The 27,419-nt window shown below is 36.1% G+C and overlaps 1 protein-coding gene across 9 annotated transcripts in view; it reads left to right on the forward strand.

Annotated features, from left to right (window-relative positions):
* Positions 1 to 27,419, forward strand: part of LARP4 (La ribonucleoprotein 4) — a 182,327-nt gene that overhangs the window by 126,530 nt on the left and 28,378 nt on the right. For 7 of the 9 annotated variants that reach the window (XM_038577646.1, XM_038577647.1, XM_038577645.1 and 4 more), the window contains 7 exons: positions 3,612 to 3,759; positions 4,399 to 4,551; positions 7,921 to 7,996; positions 13,082 to 13,218; positions 14,859 to 14,962; positions 17,927 to 18,037; positions 19,123 to 19,176. In XM_038577646.1, coding sequence (XP_038433574.1) covers positions 3,612 to 3,759; positions 4,399 to 4,551; positions 7,921 to 7,996; positions 13,082 to 13,218; positions 14,859 to 14,962; positions 17,927 to 18,037; positions 19,123 to 19,176 — 783 coding nt within the window. The remainder of the gene's footprint in view (positions 1 to 3,611; positions 3,760 to 4,398; positions 4,552 to 7,920; positions 7,997 to 13,081; positions 13,219 to 14,858; positions 14,963 to 17,926; positions 18,038 to 19,122; positions 19,177 to 27,419) is intronic. The other 2 variants (XM_038577648.1, XM_038577644.1) reach the window with 1 other exon arrangement.

A 27,419-nucleotide genomic window follows, 5' to 3' on the forward strand; every position in this document is an offset into this window, starting at 1 on the left:
ATTATTAAAGCAGATCATGTCCCCCTCTAGCCCATAACCATGTTTATGTACTTTTTTGCAGTTGTAATAATCTGTGAACTATAATCATTTGTGGTTAATATTTCCACTTAATCTCTGTGTCTTTAATTGGATATATTATTTCTCATATGGGATAATCTGGAAAAGAGAGATACTAATATGAGTACTAATTTCAGGGCGCTTGGGTGGCTCAGTTGATTAAGTGGCTGCCTTCGGCTGAGGTCAGGTTCTGGGATTGAGCCCCACATGGGGCTCCCTGCTCAATGGTGAACCTGCTTCTCCTTCCCTTGCTGCAGCTCCCCCTGCTTATACTCTCTCCCTCTCTCTCTCTGTTGAATAAGTAAATAAAATTTTTTCAAAAGTACTAATTCCTAGCCCACAGAATTGCTTCACATATTTGCTTTTGTTATTGTGGTGATTATGGTTTTTTTCACTTCATTTTGTGAAAGCATTTTCCATTTTTGGTGGTTTCATATTTCATAAGCCTCTGATGCACATTGTTGCACATTATAATTTCTCTGGAAATTGGGATACATCTTAATGATATTTGATGTCACAGTTTAATAAATAACAGTTTTTTCTTTGATATAGTAGTACCTCTTTAGATTTTATAAAACATGGTGATGTATTTTTATAATTTTGAATGGCTGTGTAATGCTTTACCTAGTGAGTGTGTCATAATTTCCTTTAGTCCTCGTCTGGGTTATTTCCATTTGTTGGCTCTTATAAATAATGCTAATAAGTAAGAATGAGGTGCACCATTTTATACAGTCTCCATTAAAGAATGAGTTTGTAAATTTTATGCTGATATGGGAATTTTTAAAGTGCTTTACTAATCTAATAAGTGCTAAGTGGTACTTTATTTTCCTATTTGTGTGCATATATGTGTATTTTTTCTAGAATTTTATTTTCCTAGTCTTTATTTTAGATGGTTTTTTTGTTGGAGTTCTATGTTATTCTGTAGTTCTCAGTTTATCTTTTGTGATTAGTACCTGTTTCTTCAAAGTGAGTTTTCTGTGACATAATAGTTTATATTTAACTTTTAACCTCACCTTGCAATTATTTTGATATGCATTAGTGATTGGTAGTATACTCTTGAGAGTGAGACAGTTTATCATCTTCTGTTCAAAAGTAATGTACCTTATAAAAAAGGACATGAAGTTTTATACTGAGTGTTAATTGCTTTTCCATTATTGATAGAATTTAGTTTTGGGGGTACTTGGGTGGGTCAGTCGGTTAAGTGTCTGCCTTTGGCTCTGATCATGATCTCAGGGTCCTGGATTCGAGCCCTGGCATCAGCAGCATTGGCATCGGGTTTCCTGCTCGGCGGGGAGCCTAATTCTCCCTCTTGCTCTGCTCATGCTCTCTTGCTCTTGCCCTCTCTCTCATAAATAATATCTTTAAAAAAAAATTTTTTTTGGTTCTTAAAATACAGACTTCTTAGCACAATTTGTAGTTGAGAAAAATCGAGAGAGAGGAGTTAAGTTTTCCCATGACTGTACATTTGTTAATATCAGAGCTGTGTTTTGAATTCAGGTATGATCTAGAGCTTCAACCATTGTATGTTTAGATAATAATTATTAACTACCTTGGAATAATTCTATTTTGCTTCATTAAAGCCACATACTACTCTGCATAACAATTTATATAAATGAAGGGTATTTCTAGTAGCTATGTGGCCCGTTTGCTGTATCTTTTCCACCTACAAATCTTATTCATTAAATGAATCTTTTTACTCTTTCATTGAATTTATCAAGACTCAGAAATTGATTTCTCTTTCTGAGAATTGTAATCTTTGTTAATTGCCGTTCCCTTGGGTAGAGACATAAGTAGTATTTTCAGAATTGAGGAAAGTGATGAGGGGTATGTTTGTAAATATATAGGTTTTATTCTATTAAAGTGCTTATTATAGAATTAAATACTGGGATGGCTCAGTAAATTAAGCATCTGCCTTTGGCTCAGTCAGGATCCCAAGGTTCAGAGACTGAGCCCTTCATGGGGTTCCCTGCTCAGTGGGGAGTCTGCTTCTTCCTCTCCTTGCTCTCCTTGCTAGTGCACACTCTGTGTCAAATAAATCTTTAATTTTTTTTTTAAATTAAACGCTATTCACTGATAGGACATCTAGGTTATCACAAGCTCTTGACAGTTCTCTCCCATCAGTCAGAAATTAAGCTATACATAAATTATTAAATCAAAATCAGCTTAGCTGCAAAGGTAAGGTTCTGGGAGGGTATTGCCCTAGTAAAGGCAAAAGGGGGGCTATATTATCTGTAGAGAATTTTATAACAATAATGAAATTAACTAAAAGGGCTATACTTGTTATTATCCTATAACTGACAATTCTGAACAGTGTCAACGATAAAATACTGCCCACTGCCACCACCATTTTAAGGCCCAGCTCTTGTTCCCAAGAGGTGAATAAACCTTAGCGTGGAAAAGGACATTGTATCTCAACTCTCTCCTTTTTCCAAAATTGTGATTCAGTTGATAAAAGGAAGCAATCAAAAAATATATTACAAGCTGTAACAAGGAAACAATGTTTCATTGATTCATCATACATATAAGTCATGTTGGTCCAGCTAACTGCACAGTAGTGGAAACTCAAAACTCAAGTAAAACAATGGCATCAAGATTGCTGTTTTGGGGCAGCCCCGGTGGCGCAGCAGTTTAGCACCACCTGCAGCCCAGGACGTGATCTGGAGACCCTGGATCGAGTCCCATGTCGGGCTCTCCGCATGGAGCCTGCTTCTCCCTCTGCCTGTGTCTCTGCCTCTCTCTCTCTCTGCATCTCTATGAATGAATGAATGAAATCTTAAAAAAAAAAAAAAAAAAAAGATCGCTGTTTTGTTGTTTTGTTTTTTTAAGATCTTGAGTAATCTCTACGCCTAACACGAGGCTCAAACTTGTGACCCCAATATCCAAGAGTTGCATACTCTACTGAGTCAACCAGATTACTGTTTTTGACTTGGGAAAATTTTCCAGTGATAGAATCACTCAGACTCAAAGGTCTCTCGTCACAGCATAGATGGCAATAAAAATTACGTTCTCTGGAAAATATTTCTAGGTAACTCAATTTGCTGTAAATACACAATAATGCTAAAGATAGTTGAATAGTGTGAATAAATTTTATGACCTTTGTAAGTAGATTGGGATAAAGCAGCATTTATGTTAATTGTTAACAGGGATAATATTTTTTGTTGTATAGGTAGCTAAGTTTTATACATGTACATTTCGAGTCCATCTCCTTAAAAATATTTATTTTCGGGGCACCTGGGTGGCTCAGTGGTTGGGCATCTGCCTTTGGCTCAGGTCGTGATTCCAGGGTCCTAGGATCAAGTCCCGCATCAGGCTCCCCATCTCCCTCTGCCTATGTCTCTGCTTCTCTGTGTGTGTCTTTCGTGAGTAAATAAATAAAACCTTAAAAAAAATTTATTTTCAAGATGAGCCCAAAATTTTAAAATATAATTTAATACTTATAATTAAGTTACTTAGTATTATTGGGGTTTCTTTCACGTTTAAAATAAAAGTCATTATCTAAATTTGTAATTTTAATGTGCTTTTAAAATTTAAAAATAGGTCCTTTGATTATTTAGCAGGTAACATCTAAAGGAACTGGTTTAAATCCTAATGCCAAAGTATGGCAAGAAATTCCTCCTGGAAATCCGGATGCCACTCAAGTAACTCATGGAACTGAAAGCTCTTGGCATGAAACAGCAGCCACATCAGGGTCTCATCCTGAGGGTAAGTCCTAAATATTTCAACAGTACAAATCATATTTAGGTTTAACATATAACCAAACCAGTTTATAGAACTTTGGGGTGTATCTTTTGATTATTTGATTAAATATATTTATACATGCTTAACATGTAGTTTGTACACAGTTCTTACTTATTTTTAGTATGAATGGATTATCACTAATTTCAAATAGTAGCTTTATCTTTCGGTCTAGCATTTAACCCATTCATGATATGGTAGTTATAAATTAGTTTTGATATACCGTCATTGGCAATGCTATTTACTCACTGTTTAACTATGGGTATAACTTAACTTCTCTGTGCCTGTTTCTTGTCCTTCTATAAAAACATTAATAATTACTTTTGGCATAGGATTTTCTGAGAATCGAGTGAACAAAATACATGAAGCTGCACAGAGTTAGTACATAGCGCTATGAGTTTAAACTATTGTTAATCATTTTAGCTTGACCATAATGGTAAACTTCTCTCCCTCAAGAAGAAAACTCTTACTATAACCATGTGGACATTTTCCCAACTGATCAGATTCCTTAAAATATTATTGTTATAGAAGATCTAGTGCCCAGGGTTCCTAAAGATAGGATTTAAAGAATTCCTATTTACTTTCAGTATGTTTTCTTTAATACAGGTAATACAGAGCTTTCAGATGATATGTGTAAAGAATATGAAGTAATGTATTCATCTTGCGAAACCACCAGAAATACTATAGGCATTGAAGAATCAACTGATGGGATGATTTTAGGGCCAGAAGATCTGAGTTACCAAATATATGACGTTTCTGGTAAACTTTATACTTTTATTGGTAAAATGAGCATACAGTACACTAGTGTTTTTCCCCTTACGGTTTATCATTTATTGTTCTAATAAACCTTTGGCATTGATCACTCTGTTTTCTAATTTGAAGAGAACTGTGTGTTATTGAAATGCTAGGTTATTTTTATAAATCTGCTTTCAAGTGGACAAATGTGAAAATTGTGATTTAAAAAGAATATTTAAAGATCCTATTAAAAGATAATATGAAATTAAAGATAAAAGGAAAAAATAGTCAATATAGTTAAGAGACCTATGTTACAATTTTTCAGAGAGCTTTCAAGTTTCAGAGAAACTTTTCAAGTTTCTTGGCATTGATTAGTTGGGAGCAATGCAAGTTGTCAATTTTCCCGTTACTTTTGTTAGTATGAAATGCATTTATAAATATGAAATTGCAGGGATTAATTTTGAGAAAATGGCTGTATTAAAAACATTGTTCTACTACAATTCAACTTGTGAATTTTTTTTCACATTTATTTAATTAACAAGGGTAAGTACTTGGCTTGGACTTAAAATGGATAAGATTTAAAAGAAACTAAAAATGGACCATAGACCCCAACTACCTATCTTAATTTTTCTGATTTAAAGGATCTCTTTGGGGCAGCCCTGGTGGCTCAGTGTTTTAGCGCCACCTTCAGCCCAGGGTGTGATCCTAGAGACCCGGGATCGAGTCCCACATCGGGCTCCCTGCATGGAGCCTGCTTCTCCCTCTGCCTGTGTCTCTGCCTCTCTCTCTCTCTCTCTCCCTCTCTCTCTTTCTCTCTCTCTGTCTCTAATGAATAAATAAATAAATAACATCTTTAAAAAAATAATAATAAAGGATCTCTTTGGAAAATAAATGTAAAAAAATAATAAATTTTAAAAATGTAATAGGGAGTAGTCTTTCTATTGCTGCTTAGTTCTGTGACTTCAGTCAAGATACATTAACCTTTGTCTCCAATTTCCTTACTTATTATAAATATTTGGACTGGATTTCTAAGTTTTGTCAGCTTCTAAATTGATTTCTGAAATGGCATAGGTGATATTCCATATAATAATTTAAGGTGGTACGTTCTCCTCCCTACTTGTGGTCATAATATACCTGATCACTGGGTATATTAAACATAGAGTTGGTTTTAGTAATGTGGCAACTAGTTGATATTTTAATAAGTTTCCTGTAATGACATTGAAAAGTATCCTGTAATGACATTGAAAAGTGAAATCATTGTTCATATTTAGCTAGCACATTGAGGTGGTTGGATTTTGTATTAGAAGGATTGGATGGCTCAGCAGTTTAGTGCCGCCTTCAGCCCAGGGCCTGACCCTGGAGACCCTGGATCGAGTCCCACGTTGGGCTCCCTGCATGGAGCCTGCTTCTCCCTCTGCTTGTCTCTCTCTCTCATTCTCTCTCTCTCTGTCATGAATAAGTGAGTAAAATCTTTAGAAAAAAAAAAAAAATAAGGGCAGCCCAGATAGAAGGATTGCATATACATAGAAATCGTATGCTTCTTACTTTTTTTTTTTTTTTTTTTTAAAGATTTTATTTATTCAGGGCAGCCTCGGTGGCCCAGCAGTTTAGCGCCTGCTTTTGGCCCAGGGCGCGATCCTGGAGACCAGGATCAAGTCCCACATCGGGCTCCCTGCACGGAGCCTGCTTCTCCCTCTGCCTGTGTCTCTCTGCCTCTCTTTCTTTCTCTGTGCCTCTCATGAATAAATAAATTAAAAAAATAAAATCTTTTAAAAAAAGTTTTTATTGATGGGGGTGGGGGTGGGGGCAGAAAAAAAAAGTTTTTATTTATTCATTATTCATTTCAGAGAGAGAGCACCCAAAGCAGAGGGGAGGGGCAGAAGCAGAAGGAGAGGGAGAGATAGAGGGAGAAGGGAGCCTGAGGCAGGGCCAGTCCCAGGACCCTGAGATCATGACCTGAGCTGAAGGCAGACTCTTAACCATCTCAGCCACCCAGGTGCCCTTTCTTATATTCATGTTTAATGAAGTTAATCTAATACCTAATACCACTTTGAATCTTGAGTAGTAAGACAAAGTAGTAGCAAAATCAGGTGCAAAATGTATTTATTTTTATATACATTCTTTTGTCTGTTTTTAAAGAAAATTAGCGCTTAGTCCCTAATGCTTTTTAAGAAGATGACAAATTATATGCTTTGAGTCTATAATGTTTTGTGTAAGATTGTAATAAAAAAGTTCTTCAGGCTTGAGTTCTGAAAAAAAAGTCTCGTGATCTGAGTTTAAATAACTGAAAGCATAGAGGGCTGTGAGAGTTGATTTGATCATTTGGATGTTTGTTTTAAATATTCCTGGGAAGGGACGCTTGGATAGCTCAGTGGTTGAGCATCTGCCTTTGGTTCAGGGTGGGATCCCAGTCCGGGATCAAGTCCTGCATCGGGTTCCCTACAGGGAACCTGCTTCTCCCTCTGTTTATATCTCTGCCTCTCTTTTTGCGTCTTTCATGAATAAATAAATATAATCTTAAAATAATAAATAGTCCTAGGAAGATATAGTGCTCTACAATCAAGAAATGAAAAGAATAGGGTGGCCTGGGTGGCTCAGAGGTTTAGCACTGCCTTTGGCTCAGGGAGTGATCCTGGAGACCCAGGATCAAGTCCCACATCAGTCTCCCTATATAGAGCCTGCTTCTCCCTCTGCCTGTGTCTCTGCCCCTCTCTCTCTGTCTCTCTCATGAATTAAAAAAAATATTAAGAGATAAATGTTTAAAAATATGACTAAGAATCAGATTTAGTACCAATACAGATGTGTAGACATATATAGATATATATTCTAATTTGTTTAGCTAGTTTCTTCAAATTTAGATTACTATTACTTTTGTTCTTTGAGCTTTCATTAAAGGAATAAGTAGTTACCACATTTTTAAAAAAGATTTATTTATTTATTTATGATAGAGAGAGAGAGAGAGAGAGGCAGAGACACAGGCAGAGGGAGAAGCAGGCTCCATGCCGGGAGCCCGACATGGGACTCGATCCCGGGACTCCAGGATCCCGCCCCAGGCCAAAGGCAGGCGCCAAACCGCTGAGCCACCCAGGGATCCCCAGTTATCACATTTTTAAAGTATTTAAGGTAGTGTTTTACAGTAGGGTAGCCAGGTACCTTCAGTATTAATAGTGTTGTGTTCATTACTTGATAAAATAATTTTTAAAGTGATCTGAAATCTATCTAAAGAAAGGATAGGTTGAAATTAGTTTGACTTTGTTATAATTCAGTTAAGCTGAATTCTAAAAATACGGTTTTGTTGTGAATTTTAATTTGTTCATATTCTGAGTGCAATATGTAATGTTTACTACCTGTGATAATTTGGTATTAACTTTTTTCTCTGTTTTTTAACTTTAGGAGAAAGCAGTTCAGCAATTTCTGCAGAAGACCTAAAAGAATGTCTGAAGAAGCAATTGGAATTCTGTTTCTCCCGGTAACACTATTCATTTTTGTTTTTACTGAGATTTCTCATTTTTTTAATAGTTTAGTTAGTGGGGCACCTGGGTGGCTCAGTGGTTGAGCGTCTGCCTTTGGGTCAGGTCGTGATCCTGGGGTCCTGGGATTGAGTCCTGCATCACGCTCCCTGCGAGGAGCCTACTTCTCTCTCTGCCTCTTTCTCTGTATCTCTCATAAATAAATAAATAAAATCTTAAAAAAAAAAAAAAAGAATAGTTTGGTTAGTAAATGTAAAATATCTGTGAAATGGAGTGAGGAATGGTGGTTTTAATTTACTTCAGTGATTTTTTGGGGGAGTATATTCTTTAGTCTGTTTCTTAACTAAATTTAAAGATGTAATCTCTGATTGGATATACCAAGGATCTAGGCTTCGTGGAAAGATAATGAAATACTGGATTGGATTACTTATGGATTGGCTCTTAGATACTTTTCCTAGGAACATATTCCTGTTTAGGATTCTCATTAAAAGTGATTATATTTTGGGACACCTGGGTAGCTCAGCAGTTGAGTGTCTGCCTTCGGCTCAGGGTGTGATCCCGGGGTCTAGGATCAAGTCCTGCATCAGGCTCCTTGCAGGGAGTCTGTTTCTCCCTCTGCTTATGTCTCTTCCTCTCTCTCTCTCTCTCTCTCTCTCTCTCTCTCTCTCTCTCTCTGCGCCTCTCCTGAATAAATAATATTTAAAGAAAAAAGTGGTTATATCTTAATGTATATATTCATAATTAGCTTGTATAACGTGTGATCATGGAGTTATATTTAGCAAGATAGGTGGATGGGCATAGAATTTATGTTACCAGTGTCTTCTATTAAATAAGGAGTTCTTTCAGGCAAATGTTTCAAGATGTCTTTTCTTTTTTTTTAAGATTTTATTAATTTATTTTAGAAAGTGCACGCATGGGCCAGGGAATGGGGAGGGGGAAGGAGGGAATGTCAAACCAACTCCATGCTGATTGCAAGCCTGACATGAACCTCGGTCTCACAACCCTGAGGTTATGACCTGAGCCAAAACTAAGAGTCAGCTACTTCACCAACTAAGCCATTGAGGCGCCCCTAAAGATGTCTTATTTATAGATAACAATTATGTAGGTAATTAATAGTTTAGATCTCATAAAACTTCAGTATTATAAAACTGCTCCTTCCAAAATAAACAGAAGTTTGGATATGTATGCAAAGGTAACACCTTCTAATTTTCTTATATGTGGTGAGAAGTAGGACCAGTAAACCAATTTTTCAAGCTGGAAACCTGGATTTTATCATAAACTAACTTTCTTTTCTTTTTTCTTTTTTTCTTTTTGTTTTTCTTTTCTTTTTCTCTCTTTCTCTCTCTCTCTCTTTCTTTCTCTCTCTCTCTTTCTTTCTTTTGTTTATTTTTTAAGTAAACTCTATGCCCAGTATGGGGCTTGAACTCATGGCCCTGAGATCAAGAGTTTATGTGGTCCACCAACTGAGCCAGCCAGGCGCCCCTAGACTTCTTTCTTTATACATGATATATTCTTGACTCAGGTTTAATTGTTTTTTTAATTTTAAGATTTTGTTTATTTGTGAGAGACACATAGAGAGAGGCAGAGACATAGACAAAGGGAGAAGCAGGCTCCTCACTGGGAGCCTGATGCAGGACTCTATCCCTGGACTGGGATCAGCCCTAAGCCGAAGTCAGACGCTCAACCGCCAAAGCCACCCAGGCATCCCAGTTTAATGGATTCTTTATCTGAAATAGCCCCTCCCTTTTCCCCTCCTTTTTATTCTTTGACTTTATAATCTAGTACAGGATAAAACAATAAAAATAGGAGCTTTCTATCTTTAGTCATTTGTGCCTGTGATACAATTCTTTTTCTGTAACATACTTGCAATAGTTATTTAAAAATTTTTGCCTACTAACTGGATCGTTTATGTGTTTGCTTATATTTGAGTTTTTTTTCTCTTGGTTCTCTGTCATAATTTCCTGCCTTTTTATTGTCTTACAAATTTTGATTATATGCTGGACATTACATATAAAAGAAACTAGGAGCTGCAAGTAATGTAATTTTTCCCTCTAGACAAGATTTGAGCTTCTAGTAGGTGGAAGTAGATTCATTGCTTCAATCCATTCAGGAGTTGAGCTGGGTTAGGGCTGAGCAGCCACTTTAATTAGACTCGGTCTACCTCTGATTTATCTCTGTTCCTTAGGCATCACCTTTTTTTAGTCTTTTGACTTAGAAGTTGCCTGTTAACTGTTACCTCAATCCTGAAACACCAAGGGGAATTTAATCTTTTTCTTGAGAGGTTTGAGGTTAGCTCTTTAGTCTCTTAACCCTGTTAAGCTTCAAAATCTGGCAGATGTCTTATGGGGGAGACCTACTTGTGTTTGATGCAAGCTTTGTCCATCCCCAGGAACTTCCACAAAACCACAGAGATATTACTCTCCCTTTTCAGCCTGACTCCCATCTCCCTCCTTAGAGCACAGGAAATGTCATATGGGGGGAAATCTGCTGTATGTTAGGAGCTCCTATAGTTGGCAGTTCACAGTGCCAGTCCTGGGCAGCGGCCTAAAGCTCTGCTGGTTTCACTCTGGCCCTGGAGCTTTGAATGCCTGCAGGAAAGAAAGATCATCTTTCTGGAATTTAATTTTGTTCTTGTAGCTTTTTTCCTCCATCTCCAGAAACATGGTTTTTGGAATTTAGCCAGGCTTTTTAGTTGTTGGAGTAGGTAGGAGCTCTGGTTTTTCATGATTTCCAACATCCTACTCAGAACTTTGATACTCAGTTCAAACCAACTAACTGTCTGATTGGTCTGTGACTCAACAAAATTGTTATTAGTGCATATCAGGTATTGGTCATAGTAGTCAAATCATAGATGTGATTTATATCCATTAATTTGACTTCTGACAAGATACAATTTCTTTAAAAGTTTGACCAAGGTTGGGCCACTAGGTGGCTTAGTCAGTTAAGCATCTGACTTTACTAAGGTCGGGATCTCAGAATTGTGGCATCGAGCCCTACATCGGGCTCCACACTCAGCTTGGAATATGCTCCCTATCCCTCTGGCCCTACCCCAGTTTGTGCAGGTACTCATGCTCTATCTCCAATAAATGAATAAAATCTTAAAAAAAAAAAAAAAGTTTGACCAAGGTTTTATAAGAATAGACATGTTGAAAGTCAGAGTTGATTTAAGCTATAGCTTTTTAGTTGTATATTTTGTGTACAGGGACACCTGGGTAGCTCAGTCAGTTTAGGATCTGACTCTTGATTTCAGTTCAGGTCATGATCTCAGGTTTGTGAGGTTAAGCCCATGTTGGGGTCAGCTCTGGGCATAGAGCCTGCTTAAGATTCTCTCTCTGGCTGAGTGAAGTAAGCCAGTCGGAGAAGGACAAACATTATATGTTCTCATTCATTTGGGGAATATAAATAATAGTGAAAGGGAAAATAAGGGAAGGGAGAAGAAATGTGTGGGAAATATCAGAAAGGGAGACAGAACATAAAGACTGCTAACTCTGGGAAACGAACTAGGGGTGGTAGAAGGGGAGGAGGGCGGGGGGTGGGAGTGAACGGGTGACGGGCACTGGGTGTTATTCTGTATGTTAGAAAATTGAACACCAATAAAAAAAAAAATAAAATAAAAAAAAAAAAAAAAGATTCTCTCTCTGTCCTTCTCCTTCCTCTCCCTCTCTAAAAAACAAGAAAAGAATATCTTTTTTTTTTTTTTTTTTTTAAGAAAATCTCTTGATGAAAATGTTTTTACTATGTTCCTCCTTTTTTGCCAAAATGATTTTAACCTTTACTGGTGTCTTCTCTATTCTTTTTTGCCCCCAAAGCAACCTGTTGACAATTTTAATTTTTAAAAAGTAATTTCTACTTTATCTTAGTAAAACATGAATGCAAAGTCTTTTGGCCCTACTCTTTGCCAGGCACTAGGGCCTTGAAATATATTTTGAACAACAAAGATTCTTCATGGAACCTGTATTCTGGCTGGAGGAGACAAAACAAACATAATTTTTTTTAAAGCATAATAACTTAGAAGTGTGCTAGGTGATAAGGTCTGTGGAAAAAAATTAGAGGGCAGCCCCGGTGGCGCAGTGTTTTGGCGCCGCCTGTGGCGCACAACATGATCCTGGAGACACGGGATCGGGTCCCACAACGGGCTCCCTGTATGGAGCCTGCTTCTCCCTCTGCCTGTGTCTCTGCCTCTCTCTCTCGCTCTGTGTCTCTCATGAGTAAATAAAATAAAATCTTTAAAAAAGAAAAAAATTAGAACACTGTAAGCAAAGGAAGGGGAATCAAGAGTGCTTGGGTGGTTTCAGTTTTAAATAGGGTCATTGAGAAAAGGTGGCTTATAAGCAAAGATAGCTTTGCTTCAGAGATCTGCCATGAATAAGACATTATGAGACTATGATTTTACTTCGGTGTGTTACAAGATTTTATGTGTAAGATGGAAGTGTTTATATCTTTTTTTTTAAGATTTTATTTATTTATTCATGAGAAACACAGAGAAAAAGAGGCGGAGATATCAGGAAGCCTGAAATGGGACTCAGTCCTGGACTCCAGGATCATGCCCTGAGCCAAAAGCAGATGATGCTCAACCACAGAGCCACCCAGGCGTCCCTGTTTATATCTTTAAAATAAAAAGGCAAACATACTGATAAAAAATGAAAACATTCAGAAATTTTAAACCCCTTACAGTTAAACTCACGATTGAAGCCATAATTTTCTCTATATGCATATTCTAACATCAATAAAGTGTTTGTTTTTTTTTAATGATAAAGTGTTTGTGAGATGAAACTACACTGTATGTAATATTTTATAACGCATTTTTCAATTTAATATTGTTTTACTGCATATCAGTATAATTCCATAAAGTTCCCTTGTTCAAACCTTTTGGGCATGATTCAGAAACTTTCGGCGATTCAGAAATTTTCTGAAAGTTAAGAGTATACTTGTGTATTATGTATTTTCATAGTTCATTGTGTTATTTCTGGTAGCATAATCTTGTTTTCCTAGACTTAGTGACAAAAGTAAATAAGACACCTCTTTTTTTAGGTACTTTTTAAGAATTGTTTGTTTTATGGGACTCTTCTGTTTATTCCTTTCAGAGAAAATTTGTCAAAGGATCTTTACCTGATATCTCAGATGGACAGTGATCAGTTCATCCCAATTTGGACAGTTGCCAACATGGAAGAAATAAAAAAGCTGACTACAGACCCTGATCTAATTCTTGAAGTGTTGAGGTGTATGTAAATCATACCTTTTAGCTTATTTTTAAAGTCAAAAGCTAAATTAAATATTCTTTTGATTTCTGATCATACAGGGAATTTTTTTTTGTTGGCTGTTTTTTTAAATTGTAGTTGACACATATTATTTTCAAGTATACAATATAGTGGTTCCACAATTCTATACATTAAGCTGTGCTCACCAGGCAGGGAATTGTTAACTTCCTATTTTTTGTTAATCTAGTAGTTCCAATAATTTATCTTTATTTTTACTGACTTGGTATATAGCCTCTCTATCAATTCTGCACTGTAGTGGTTCATCCTAATACCCACTTACTCAAGAATAAGCAATTAAATCTCAGTTTTCTGGGCTTTTAGAAAGTCATATATATGTATCGTTATCACATCTTGTGAATCATTCTGTTTTCAAACTTTTGAGCCCAAGTAAGAAGTACATTTTATACACATTATGCACACCACAAACCCACAGACAACTGAAATGGTAATTATTCAGATAAATACTAAATACTTGGAATTAACTTTTTTTTTCCTAAATTGATTCCACCACCTGTTAAAGAAGTGCAGTCTGTAGTGTGACAAATAACTACTCTAAAGTTTGATAAAGAATTTGAGGTTCTAAGCATATTTAATGGTGTTTGTGTCTTACAGTCTTATATCAGTATTTCTTGGTAATCTCTCTTAGGAAAAGTATACCAAAGTTTTAACTGCTTACCCGAATAAAGGCAGATCTTCACTTTTATATGAAATGTGTCATTGAAAATGTTTAAAAGTTAAATATAACAAGTCCAATAATAGACTTAAATGAACATAGAGGCTTTCCATTCTCAGAGGGCTAAAAACATTTATGAAATCTCTAATTGGTTTGTGCAGTGGTTTCTTAAAACAACCCAGTCTTGTCATCAAAAAAAAAAAATCAACCAAGAGATCATTGGAATCCTCCACCTCTAAGGGCTGGAACCTAGTACTTACACCCAACTTTTCTTCCCTGTTTCTTCTATTCTCACTACTTACCTGTTCAGAGAGAGATATGGCATATTATCTCTCTGAAGAGACTGGAAATAAAAGTTTTCACTATGTGGTACTATCTTCATTAAATATTTCCTCAAAGTCAGCATCTATAAGATGGCTTCTCAGTGTCTGTAATAGTAGGTAAGAATAAATATGTTAAAATCAAAGGAAAATTACAGTCATTTGAGTTTAATTCTTGGTTTAAGTGCTTCTTAAACTTGAATTTTAAGAATTTTTTTCACATGTCAGAATGCAGTTCTGTAAGCCAGTCATAAGAGTGGAGTGCAAATACACTAATTTTTGTTATCTCCAGAAATCCAGAATTCAGTAAACACAGGGTAATTACCTTGTTAGCTATGTATTATAGACTCCTAAAAGTTTTTCAACCCCAACACAGTCCCAAGACACAAAGTACGTGCCCTGTATATTCAAAGAATAACATTTGACAGTGTTTTTTGTGTATTCTCAAAATATTTTGTTACAGCTGTAATCTTTGGTTCTCCAATTTAATTTCTTTAAGATATTAACTTCTGTTAATGTATTCACTTGGAAACAGAAATGAATAATTTTTAATGGCAATATTAACATCTTTCCTTGTCACTTTTGGATGAAACGCTTTTTTAAATTTCAGCTTCTCCCATGGTGCAAGTTGATGAGAAGGGTGAGAAAGTGAGACCAAGTCATAAGCGTTGTATTGTGATTCTTAGAGAGATTCCTGAAACAACACCTATAGAGGTAAATTATTAAGCGTTGTTAAAGATGAGTGTGTTCTTTAACTGTTTAAATTGAGTATAAACAAGGTATAAATCAGTGCCCTCATATCAGTTACTGTGAATAGGATAAATTTTGTTTTGTAAACTCTAAAACACTGGAAGAATGGTACAGAGGAAGGAGGAAGACATAATTCCATTTTCTTAGAATGATAGACTGAGTATTGCAGTGTTATTAGTTGTCAGTTTATTGATTTGAATGGCAAGCAAAATATAAATAGGCTCTTTTGAGAACTTGAGGATTCATATGAAAGAGTAAACTTAGGAATAAAGGAAAATAAGAATCAAGACTAATTCTCTTGGCTAGCAAAAATAAAGCAAAATTGCAGGCATAAAGATGGTGTGGTACAGGTACAAGAATAAAATAACATTTGAATGAAACAATATAATCCAAAAATAGATGCTTATATAGTAATGTATGTATAACAACATTTATTTAATAATTAGGTTTAACCAAGTATTGTGCAGTATACTTTATGGTTACTTAAAGCCTAAGGTTTTGTTATCTCTGTTTCACAGATAGAATAACTGAGCCTTAGTATGGTTAAATAACTTGCTTAAGGACACATGGGCTGTTTAAATGGCAGAATCTGAGTTGAACTTGCTCTCTCTGATTCCAGAGCCCATGTTTCTTAACCAGTAAACCACAGAACTTTACACTGGTTTGCCATGTTAATGATAATAAGTTAGAGGGACACCTGGTTGGCTCAGTGCTTGAGCATCTGCCTTCAGCCCAGGGCGTGATCCTGGAGTCCCAGGATGGAGTCCCACGTCGGGCTCCCTGCATGGAGCCTGCTTCTCTCTCTGCCTGTGTCTCTGCCTCTCTCTCTCTGTGTCTCCCATGAATAAATACATAAATAAAATCTTTTTTAAAATGATAAGTTAGAGATGAAGAGGAGTAATAACTCCTCTTCAGTAGTAACTGATAGTAATTGGTCAACCATTTATTATTTTATTTTTATTTTTTTAAAGATTTTATTCAGTTATTCATGAGAGACACAGAGAGAGAGGTAGAGACACAGGCAGAGAGAGAAGCAGGCTCCATGCAGGGAGCCCAACGCGGGACTTGATCCTGGGACTCCAGAATCACGTCCTGGGCCGAAAACAGGCGCTAAACCACTGAGCCACCCAGGGATCCTCTGGTCAACCATTTAAAAAGAATTTTTAGACTCTTGCCACCTAACAAATTTGGCACATTAGTAGTTAATCGTTTTGCCCAGAGTCATTCAGTATTAACTCTCCAGAATGAAGATTTCCTAAACTTAGAAGCAGTGAGAAAAATTAGAAAAGAAACTGTCGCTAGATAGATCTTCTATTTAAAATTATGAACTATATGTCAAAGTAACAAATTAAAAGGAAAATCGCAGAATGGGAAGAATTTTGCATTATTAAGAAACAGTATAGGATATATGAGCCAAACTGCCTAGGTATTTGAATTCTAGCTTTTACCTGTTAGCTCTGTGACCTTGGATTCAATACCTAACCTCTTTTGCTTTGTTTTCTCTGTCTGTTAAATGGGATATTAAATACGTAACTCATTAAATTTGTGAGAATTAAGTGAGTTAATATATAAAGAACTTAGAGCATTATTTGGCATGTAAAACCAATCAAAGTTTAGGTAATATTTTTATAGTTACTGTAATTTACACTCTGAATGCATAAACAAGTCACACATGAAAAGCAGGAAGGAACAAGGCAGCAACATACTGTTCATTAAGAAAAAGTGAAGGAAGTGCAGATGACTAAGATAGCTTGACAAAGATTATACAAACGAATCAGTTCATTATTCATTTAAGAGAATTAGAAATATTTGGAGTATATCTGTGGATTTTTGAAGGTAGAGATTGGTGGGTGGCAGTCTAACAGTTCCACAGATAGTTCTACAGAAATGTAATTCTGGACTGGATGAGCATTTTATTAATTAAACTTGGTGATATTTCACCACTTCTATAGTGTCACAAAACTCAGCTGGTTGCCTATGTATTTATTTCAAGTAGTATTTGACCCAAGCAAATATCTCTATAAGTAGGGACATTCTTCTTTTAATTCAGTGCAGTAAAAATTTAAGGGAGTTAAAATACAGGTTAGACTTCACTGTCATCATGTTGATTGTCCCATCAGCTTAGTAATTACCTTTTTAAAAATGGATACCTCATGGTAGTTTGGTATTTTATGGGGCATTTTAACCTGATCAGATTGTTTATATTTGGGAATTACTGGTTACTACTGAATTTCTCCTTGAACTCAAATAGGTATTAGACAGAATGGAGTTCGGAAGCATACAAATCTGAGTTTGAGTTCTTCTTTGTGACAGTGTGAGTAGGTTAAACAATTTGAACTACCATTTCCTCAGTTGTAAAATGGAGATGATAAATCTTTTAAACAGAGTTGTTTTCATTGTAAATCTATGTCTCCTGCTGCATGAATGTAATTTCAGTAGATGTTTCTTTTCCCTCTATAACCATTTAGAAATGCTTAATGTTGACTTCCAGTTATTTTCTTTCTTTTCTTTTTATGAACTATTTTCAAGCTGTGAGCTGTTTACATAGGTTTGAGTTTTTTTGGTAATCCTCCTTTTTGAAATACATGTATTTGTTTTAGGGTTCAGTTATGAAATTTCAGTTTCAATAATGGAAAAATAAAGATACCTTTGCACAGAGTTCATGTTTGTGACTCTGATATAGACAGAGCAACCTGGATTGAATGAGGTTGAGAAAATAACTGACACCTAGAAAATGTTAATGGAGGACCTTTTTCTTTCTTTCTTTCTTTTTTCTTTTTTTGGATAATGGCAGGTCTAGAGAGATTTTACCAGTAAGGGAAATTTCACTTGCCACTAAAAGTGAAACGCTTCAGTTTAGCTGATCTTAAAATTAGATTCTATCTCAATCATATACAAAATTTACACTAAAGTTTTCTCTTTTTTTAGGAAGTTAAAGCTTTGTTCAAAAATGAAAACTGCCCCAAGGTGATAAGCTGTGAGTTTGCACACAATAGCAACTGGTATATCACTTTCCAGTCAGACACAGATGCACAGCAGGTGAGAAGAAAACTTTTCTTCTGATTTGAAGTCTTGGTGGCAAAAAAAAAAAAAAAAAAAGTAATGGTATATTTTAACTGAGAAATATATGCTTACAGCAATATTTGTGAAGACTGTTGATCACCTTGTTCACCTTTTTGGTTTTGTTTAATTGGTGTCCTTTTTGATTGTGTTCTTAAAGCCTTTACAGTTTCAATTTAAGAAGTTTCCTATTGATAAAAAGCACAATTTTAAAATTAAAAATTGGGAACCATGTACTCAGTAGTTAGTATTAGTATATACATACTAGGCCTGCAATAAATATATAACTTCTTTTCTGATTTTTGGAATTTTGACATTAATGATTTTACTCTTACATGTTGTCATATCCAACCTAAAGAGAAGTAATATTCGCATTGAAACAAAAACAAAAATATCTCTAATAGCATTTTAAAACTGCTCACTGATTGGTTGGTTGATTTTTGAAGTAAACTATACCTCCAGTGTGGGACTCAAAGTCATGACCCCGAAATCAAGAGTTGCATACTCCACCAACTGAGCCAGCGAGGCACCCCACTGATTTTTTTTTTTTTTTTAATTCTTCGTCTTAGAAAGCTGTCTGATTGAACCATTCTTAACTAAATATATAGTGATATTTTGGGTCTGTTGGGTTTTGTGCATTTTTTCTGCAATAATCCATAGTAGCTAATCTACAGTAAATTTGAATTTTAGCTGAGGTGTTTTTACATTTTCATTCCTTACCACCTGAATAATGGAATTGATTTTAGAATTTTTTACTGTTTAGCTTGGAGATAGTTACTAAACTCTACCAAACTTTTAATAAAATAAAATAAAGATGGCTTTGGGGCACCTGGGTGGCTCAATGGTTGAGCATCTCCCTTTGGCTCAGGTTGTGATCCTGGGGTCCTGGGATGAAGTCCTGCATCAGGCTCCCCACAGGGAGCCTGCTTCACCCTCTGCCTATGTCTCTGCCTCACTCTCTGTGTATCTTATGAATGAATAAATAAAATCTTTAAAAAAAAAAAAAGATGGCTTTAATGAAATGTTTGAATGCTAATAAAAGCTCCTTTCTGCTTTGTTAACAGGCTTTTAAATACTTAAGAGAAGAAGTTAAAACATTTCAGGGCAAGCCAATCATGGTAAGAAATGTTTGTAAGTAGAGGCTAGTGTGAAGCCAGAAAATTGTTGTTGCTTGTCTGTTTGAGAATTTAAAAAATACATTTGGATATTTTATAAAACCTGTCATGATTTCAAAGAAATTTCATATGATGAGCTAGAAAATTAGTTGATAGGGTAGCAATTCTTTCCAAAGGCCTACCTTTAGACTGCATGAAGTTTTAGTTAGATGCTCATTGACAACATGAAAGATAATCAAAATGAAGAGCAGGAATAATTTTTTAGTAACAGAGGTGGAAAACCTTCCCTATACTGTCATCCTCATCTCAAAATTAATTGTGTCACCATATTGACGTTCATCCGTTTGGGAATCTGGGAATTCTCATTGATGACACCTGCTCATTGTCTTTACAGGTCTTACTTTTTCTCAGATTCAGTGGAATCTACCTTTAAAACTTCTTTCAGGGATCCCGGGGTGGCTCAGCAGTTTAGCGCCTGCCTTCGGCTCAGGGCGTGATCCTGGAGTCCCAGGATTGAGTCCCACATAGGCTCTCTGCATGGAACCTGCTTCTCCTTCTCCCTCTGCCTGTGTCTCTGCTTCTCTCTCTCTCTCTCTTCTGTGTGTGTCTCATGAATAAATGAATAAAATCTTTAAAAAAATAAAATAAAACTTCTTTCAATTATGACTACTATTGTTTAGGCTTGAACAGTTGGAGTAGCCTTTAATGATTAATGCCTTCAGCTTTCCCCCAACTTTTCTGTTCTCCAGTTGTTATCAGAGCTACCGTCTAAAACTGAATCCTAAGGCACGTGGGTGGCTGGGTCAGTTAACATTGACTCTTAATTTTAGCTCAGGTCTTGATCTCTGGTTGTGAGTTCAGGCACCACATTGGGTTCCATGAATCCCCAGCATGGAGCCTACTTTAAAAAATAAAAATAAATGCATAAAATAGAATCCTTAACATTCGCTTACTTTTGATACTCTATTTATTCTAAAAACTGGACATATTTAAATCTCATTATTGATGTGTGGCAGGTGGTATTATTACTTTCTATAATTAAAAATGAAGAGACCTGTCATTTATTCTATTTCCTCTGCTTCTCCCTATAATCCCTCTCTCCTACTTGAGGCTATAAAGATCTTCTAGGTCTTCTAATAGCTTTGAAGTTTTGTATGTCAGATTTACGTCTTTGATATATTTGGAATTAATTATCACGTACAGGACATGATAGGAATCTAATTTTTTTCCATGTATGGAAAGGCAGTTATCTCAACACTTAATAATTTGTTGAGTGGTCTATTTTTCCACAACTTGTGTGTAATGTTGCATCTGTCAGGTCGGCTTTAGGTTCTCTATTCTATCCGTCTTTATTGAGCCAATATCAATATGTTTTTTTTCAATTTATATTTTATATTTATCAATATAAATATGTTTTAACTACCATAGTTTTAGAATATCCTATGTCCTTATGCAAATCATCCCTCCTTACTCATACTTATTAAGATTGTCTTGGTTCTTCTCAGACCATTTTTTTCTGTATGACTTTTATCATTTCTTCCTTAAAGTAATTTTTGTTGCTTTCCACTTCTCCTTGGTAGCTTAATGATCTTTTTAAAAAAATGTCACTGCCCCCCCCGATTAATTAATTAAAATAAAAACATCACTGCAGGAACCTGTCTAAATTCCTTTATTATGTCTAATGAAGATCATCTGGCAGAGAGCATGTCATCTACAAATAATCATTTTGATTATTCCTTATACTTCCCATTTCTTAAAGCTGATTGCTTTTTTGAAATCTTAAATGTAGTATTAAATATATATATATTTATTTTGATATTATATTTATTTTGATATTTTGATATCTCTCTCTCTCTCTCTCTCTCTCTCTTTCTAAGGGTGCCTGGGTGGCTCAGTTGGTTTAGTATCTGCCCCTTGATTTTGGCCCAGGTCGAGATCTCAAGGACATGAGATGGAGCCCTGCATTGGGCTTTGCGCTCAGCAGGGAGTCTGCTTCTCTGTTTCCCTCTGCCCTTCCCCTGGCTTCCTTTTGTGTGCAAACATTCCGAGCTCTCTTTCTCTCTTTCTCTCAAATAAATAGATAAATCTTTTAAAAATATATGCATAGATATGTTTCAGTATAAGTACTGTTGTCTGCCATTTTGGCTTTTGTTTATGGTTCCTTTAATTAGCCATCACATTGCAATGTTCTTGCTAGGAGATTTACAAATTCACATTAATTTTTATATCATTCATTAAAACCAAATGACCTAAGACCCAGAAAGACAGGTGCAGGAGCCAGAAATCATATTCCAACCATTGATCCTGCTTTCAGCCACAAGCTCTTTGATCTTGGGTATGTCAGGTTACCTCTGAGGTCCTGGTTTATTTCTTTGAAGTGTGCATGCTTTTCATTTCTGAAATTCTGTGATTCACAAACAGTGATCTTGGAGGACAAAAGGATTAAATGACTAATATTGTCCACCTGTTGATAATTTCGTTAAGACACAGTGCCTCATCATGTTTTAATTTTCTTTTTATGACTGAGAATATTAAGTTTTATTTGGGTGTCATAACTGATAAATATTACAGAACATGTCAAATAGAATATATATTTATATATTCCTTTTATATGTCTATTTCAGAATTTAAAGTGTGAAAATACTTGCATGTTCTAAAAAACTCAAACAGTATTAAATAAAGAATAATTAATTCAGTCTCTCTTTCCCAGATTCCTTCAGTCCTTTCCCCCAGAGGTGATGAGCATTTTTCTATAGCCACCTAGGAATTTTCTTCTCTACATGATAAAGAATGTACAGTAGACATCCACCTCCTCTTTTCATTTAATAGATCTTCAAGATCTTTTCATTCACTGTTATTTCAAGTATACACACAATATTGTTCATGCACATCACGATTTAATTATCCATTTTTCTCCGTGAGTGAGCAGTGATTTATTTTTCTAGTGTTAGGAACATCGTGTCTTACATTTTTCTTTGGGATTTTTTTTTTTTTGTAGTAGAGTACACATATATACAATTTACCATTTTTTTAGCATTTGCATTTACATTGCTGTGCAACTATCACCAGTATTTGTCTAGAATTTTTTGCATCATTCCATACAGAAAATCCATGAAACAATAACTGCTTATCCTTCCACTCTCTAGTAATCTTCCTTCTAATCTCTGTCTTTATGAATTTACCTATTTTAGATACTGCAGTTAAGTGGAATCATGCAGTATCTAGCCTTAGATCTGGTTTGCTTGTTTTCCCCGTTTTTAAGATGAAAACTGGGGTTATTGATTTGAGATCATTCTTTTTAACAAAGGTGCTTATAGCTATAAATTTCTCTCTTAGCACTGTTCCCTGCATCCAATAAATTTTGATGGATTGTGTTTTTGTTTTCATTCATCTCCAGTTCTTTTTTTTAAGATTTTCCTTATTTATTTGAAAGAGGGAGAGAATGTAAAAACACAAGCAGGGGATGCACCAGGCGGGGGGGAGGGAGAAGCAGACTCCCCACTGAGGAGGGATCCTGATGCAAGGCTGGATTTCAGGACTCTTGGGATCCTGACCTAAGCCGAAGGTAGATGCTTAACCAAGTTAAGCATCTACCTTAACCACCCAGACACCCCTCCAGTTATTTTCTAATAACTTCCTTATCATTTTTTTTTTGACCCATTGGTTAAGAACATGCATTGTTGAATTTCCACATATTTACTAATTTTCCACTTTTTCTTAATTACCAGTTTCATTCCAGGATACTTCGTATGGTTTCAGTCTTTCTAAATTTGTCAAAACTTGCTTTTAGCACAACGTATAGTTTATCATGGAGAATGTTCATGTACACTTGTGCAAAATGTATGTGGTGTTTGGTGTACTGCCTTATTAGTTCAGATTGGTTTATAGTATTACTCAAGTTCTCCATTTCTTTTTTTTTCTTCCCTGACAGGGATTTTTTTTTTTTAATTTTTTTTTAATTTTTATTTATTTATGATAGTCACAGAGAGAGAGAGAGAGAGAGAGAGAGAGAGGCAGAGACACAGGCAGAGGGAGAAGCAGGCTCCATGCACCGGGAGCCCGATGTGGGATTCGATCCCAGGTCTCCAGGATCACGCCCTGGGCCAAAGGCAGGCGCTAAACCACTGCGCCACCCAGGGATCCCCAGGGATTTTATTTTATTATTAGTTTTAATTCCAGTATAGTTAACACCCAGTGTTATATTAGTTTCAGGTGTACAAGGTAGTGATTCAGTCTTATACATTACTCAGTGCTCATCATGATAAGTGTACTTTTAGGGCAGTCCTGGTGGCACAGTGGTTTAGTGCCGCCTGCAGCCCAGGGTGTGATCCTGGAGACCTGGGATCAAGTCTCACGTTGGGCTCCTTGCATGGAGCCTGCTTCTCCCTCTGCGAGTGTATCTGCCTCTCTCTCTCTCTCTCTCTCTCTCTCTCTCTATGTCTCTCATGAATAAATAAATAAAATCTTTAAAATATATATGTGTACTTTTAATCCCCTTCATCTATTTCATCCATCCTCCCACCTACATCCCTTTTGGTAACCATCATTTTGTTCTCTGTGGTTAGGAGTCTGTTTTTTGGTTTTTCTCTTTTTTTCTTCATTTGCTTTGTTTCTTAAATTGCACATATGAGTGAAATCATGGTATTTGTCTTTATCTGACTTAACTCACTTAGCACTATACTCTCTAGATCCATCCATGTTGTTGCAAATGGCAAGATTTCATCCTTTTTTTATGGGTAAGGTTCTCTATTTATTGCTCTTCTGTCTCATTATTTATTCTTGAAAGACAGTCATTGTAGTCTCTATTGTAGCATTGTCATTGTCTTTTTCTCCTTTCACTTCTGTCAGTGTTGCTTTATTTCAGGCTCTGTTGGCAGATGCATATATTTATATTTGTTTTATCTTTTTGCTAGATTGAACTTTTTTATCAGTATATAATGTCCCTTGTGGCTTGTAACCTTTTGTAACTTAGTCTGTTTTGCCTAATGATATAGTTGACCCTTGAACAACACGAGGGTTAGGAGTGCTGACCTGTCCTTACCCAGCATTTGAAAATCTGCATACAATGTTTGACTTGCAGAAACTTAGAACTACTAGCCTACTGTTGTTGGAACCCTTATAATAACAAACAGTTGATTAACAAATATATGTTGTATATTGTATGTATTGTATTCTTACAGTAAAGTAAGCTAGAGAGGGCAGCCTGGGTAGCTCAGCGGTTTAGTGCAGCCCTCAGCCCAGGGCCTGATCCTGGAGACCCTGGATCGAGTCCCACGTCAGGCTCCCTTGCATGGAGCCTGCTTCTCCCTCTGCCTGTGTCTCTGCCTCTCTCTCTCTCTCTCTGTGTCTGTCATGAATAAATAAAATCTTAAAAAAAAAAATAAAGTAAGCTAGAGAAAAAGTTATTAAAATAAAGGAAGACACTTGGGTGGCTTAGTTGATTAAGCGTCCAACTCTTGATTTTGGCTCAGGTTATGATCTCGGGGTCATGAGATTGAGCCCCAAGTTGAGCTTTGTGTTCAGCAAGGCTCTGCTTGAGATTCTCTCTTTCGTTCTCCCTCTCCCCTTCCCCTAATTCGAGAGTACTGTCTCTCTAAAATATATAAAAATCTTTTTTAAAAAATAAAATAAAGGAAGAGAAAATACATTTACAGTACTGTACTGTATTTATTGAAAACATGCATATAAGTAGACACGTGCTATTCAAACCTGTGTTGTTGAAAGGGTCAACTGTATAGACATCTTAGATGTATTTTGGTTACTATTTACTTGGAATGTCCTTTTTCATCCTGTTACTTCCCATTTCTTTGATTTAAAATGAATCTGTTATAGATAACATATAGATGGATCCTGGTTTGTTTTTTTAATTCAGTCATAGAATTTAAGCCATTTAAAGTAATTACTGATAAGGAAGAATAATTCTTCCATTTTTAGTATTTTCTGTATGATTTTCATATTTATTTTCCCCCTCAATTTTTCTTTTTTTCAAGATTTTATTTGAGAGAGAGCAGGAGAGGGATGGGGGAGGGATAAGAGGAAGAGGGAAAAGCATACTCCCTGCTGAGCAGGGAACCCAAGATAGGGCTTGATCCCAGGACCCTAGATCATGACCTGAGCCGAAGGCAAATGCCTAATAGACTGAACCACCCAGGTGCGCCCCTACCCCCCAACTTTTCTATTACTGCCTTTTTTATTTCCTTCTTTCCTATTCTATATTTTGTTAAAGTGTGTGTGTGTGTGTGTGTGTGTGTGGTTCTCTTGGGGGTTAAAATAAAATTTATAAAAACCTCATGTGAATAATGCTTAGTTACAATAGTATTCAAATACTCTGCTTCTGTACTTCTGTTTTATTCATTTCTCATTTGTCTTTTAAATTTGATAAGAGGAGATCCCTGGTGGCTCAGCGGTTTGGCGCCACCTTCGGCCTGGGGCGTGATCCTGGAGTCCCGGGATCGAGTCCCACTTCGGGCTCCTTGCATGGAGCCTGCTTCTCCCTCTGCCTGTGTCCCTGAGTCTCTCTCTCTCTGTCTCCTGAATAAATGAATAAAATCTTTTTTAAAAAATAAATAAATCTGATAAGAAAAAAAGAGTGGGGTGCTTGGGTAGCTCAGATGGTTTTGCGTATGCTTTTGGCTCAGATCATGATCCCAGGGTCCTGAAGTCGAACCCCCCACATCAGTCTCTGTGCTGAGAAGAGGTTCCTGCTTCTCCCTCTTCCCTGCCCCCCTACTTGTGCACATGTACACTTTCAAATAATTAAGATATTTTTTTTTTTAAAAAAGGGGTGTCTGGGTGGCTCAATGGATGAACGTCTCCTTCGGCTCAGAGCGTGATCCTGGGGTCCTGGGATTGAGCCCCGCGTCAGCCTCCCCACAGGAAGCCTGCTTCTTTCTCCCTTTGCCTGTGTCTCTGCCTCTCTGTCTCTCATGAATGAATAAATAAATAAAAATCTAAAAAAAGGAATTATATACCAAAAGTATAATAATAATCTCTTTTATGTTTACCTATGTAATTATCCTTACCAGTGTTCTTTATTTCTTCTTATGGCTTTGAGTTACCCTTTGGTATCTTTATTTCACCCTGAATAACTGCCATTAGCATTTTTTGTAGGATAGGCCTACTGATTTCCTTTACATTATTTTGTTCCTACGTTTTTTTCCTGATTACTCTCAGGTTTGTAATCTCAGGTTTGTAATGGTTTCTGTTAGTTCATTGAACACCTTTAAGATAGCTGGTTTAACATCTTTGAGCAGTAATTCCAATATCTGGGCTTCCTTTAAGGGGTGGTTTCTATCAAATTCTTTTTTTTCCTGTGAATGGGTCATAGTTCTCTGTGTGTTTTGTAATTTTTTGTTGAGAACTAGATGTTCTGAGTATTAATTACCTTTAGACACTATTCTGCCATTTTTATACATTTTTTTGGTCTATATATGCAAATATAATTTTAGGGTAAATTCCTAGAAATGAAATTGCTAAGTTGAAGAGTTTATGCCTTTGTTTAATAGAATTAACTTAAATTCATACTAGTATTTTTATTTCTTTTTTTTTTTTTAGGATTTTATTTTATTATTTATGAGAGAGAGAGAGAGGCAGAGACACAGGCAGAGGGAGAAGCAGGCCCCATGCAGGGAGCCCAATGTGGGACTCGATCCCAGGACTCCAGGATCACACCCTGGGCCCAGGGCCGGTGCCAAACTGCTGAGCCACCCAGGGATCCCCTTTTTATTTCTTTAAAATGTGGTTGATTCTGATTTTTCTACTTAGGTTTATGGCTGTTTTTCTATAAAGATTTTCTTAACGATTTGTGATTATGTAAGTGTTTAGAGATTAGTTTTATCAGATGTGACTGTTACTGTGTTAGTGGTACTTCTGTGGAAATTTTTTTTTTATAGCAAGTTTGTAAGACTGATAAATCTTTTTCTTTATGCCTTTGGATTTTGAGTCTAGTTTAGTTAGCTAAGGCCCTCTCCAGAAAAGATTATTTTTTAGTCTGTTTTTAAATCAACTTTACTGAGGTATAATTTGCATAAGATATTTGTTTTAAGCATAAATTTTTATTAGTTTTGGGTTTTGAGGTTTTTTGTTTTTTTTTTTCCAGTCTCCAACCATCCACAACCACCAATCTAGGCAGTCACTGATCTGCTTTCTGCAGCCATAGATTTGTCTTTTCTGGAGTTTCATATGAATGAAACTATACAGTATATTCCCTTGTGCTGGACTTCTTTCACTTGCCATTATTTTAGTGA

The sequence above is a fragment of the Canis lupus genome, chromosome 27 (genome assembly GCF_011100685.1).
Source record: "Canis lupus familiaris isolate Mischka breed German Shepherd chromosome 27, alternate assembly UU_Cfam_GSD_1.0, whole genome shotgun sequence".
NCBI lineage: Eukaryota > Metazoa > Chordata > Mammalia > Carnivora > Canidae > Canis > Canis lupus.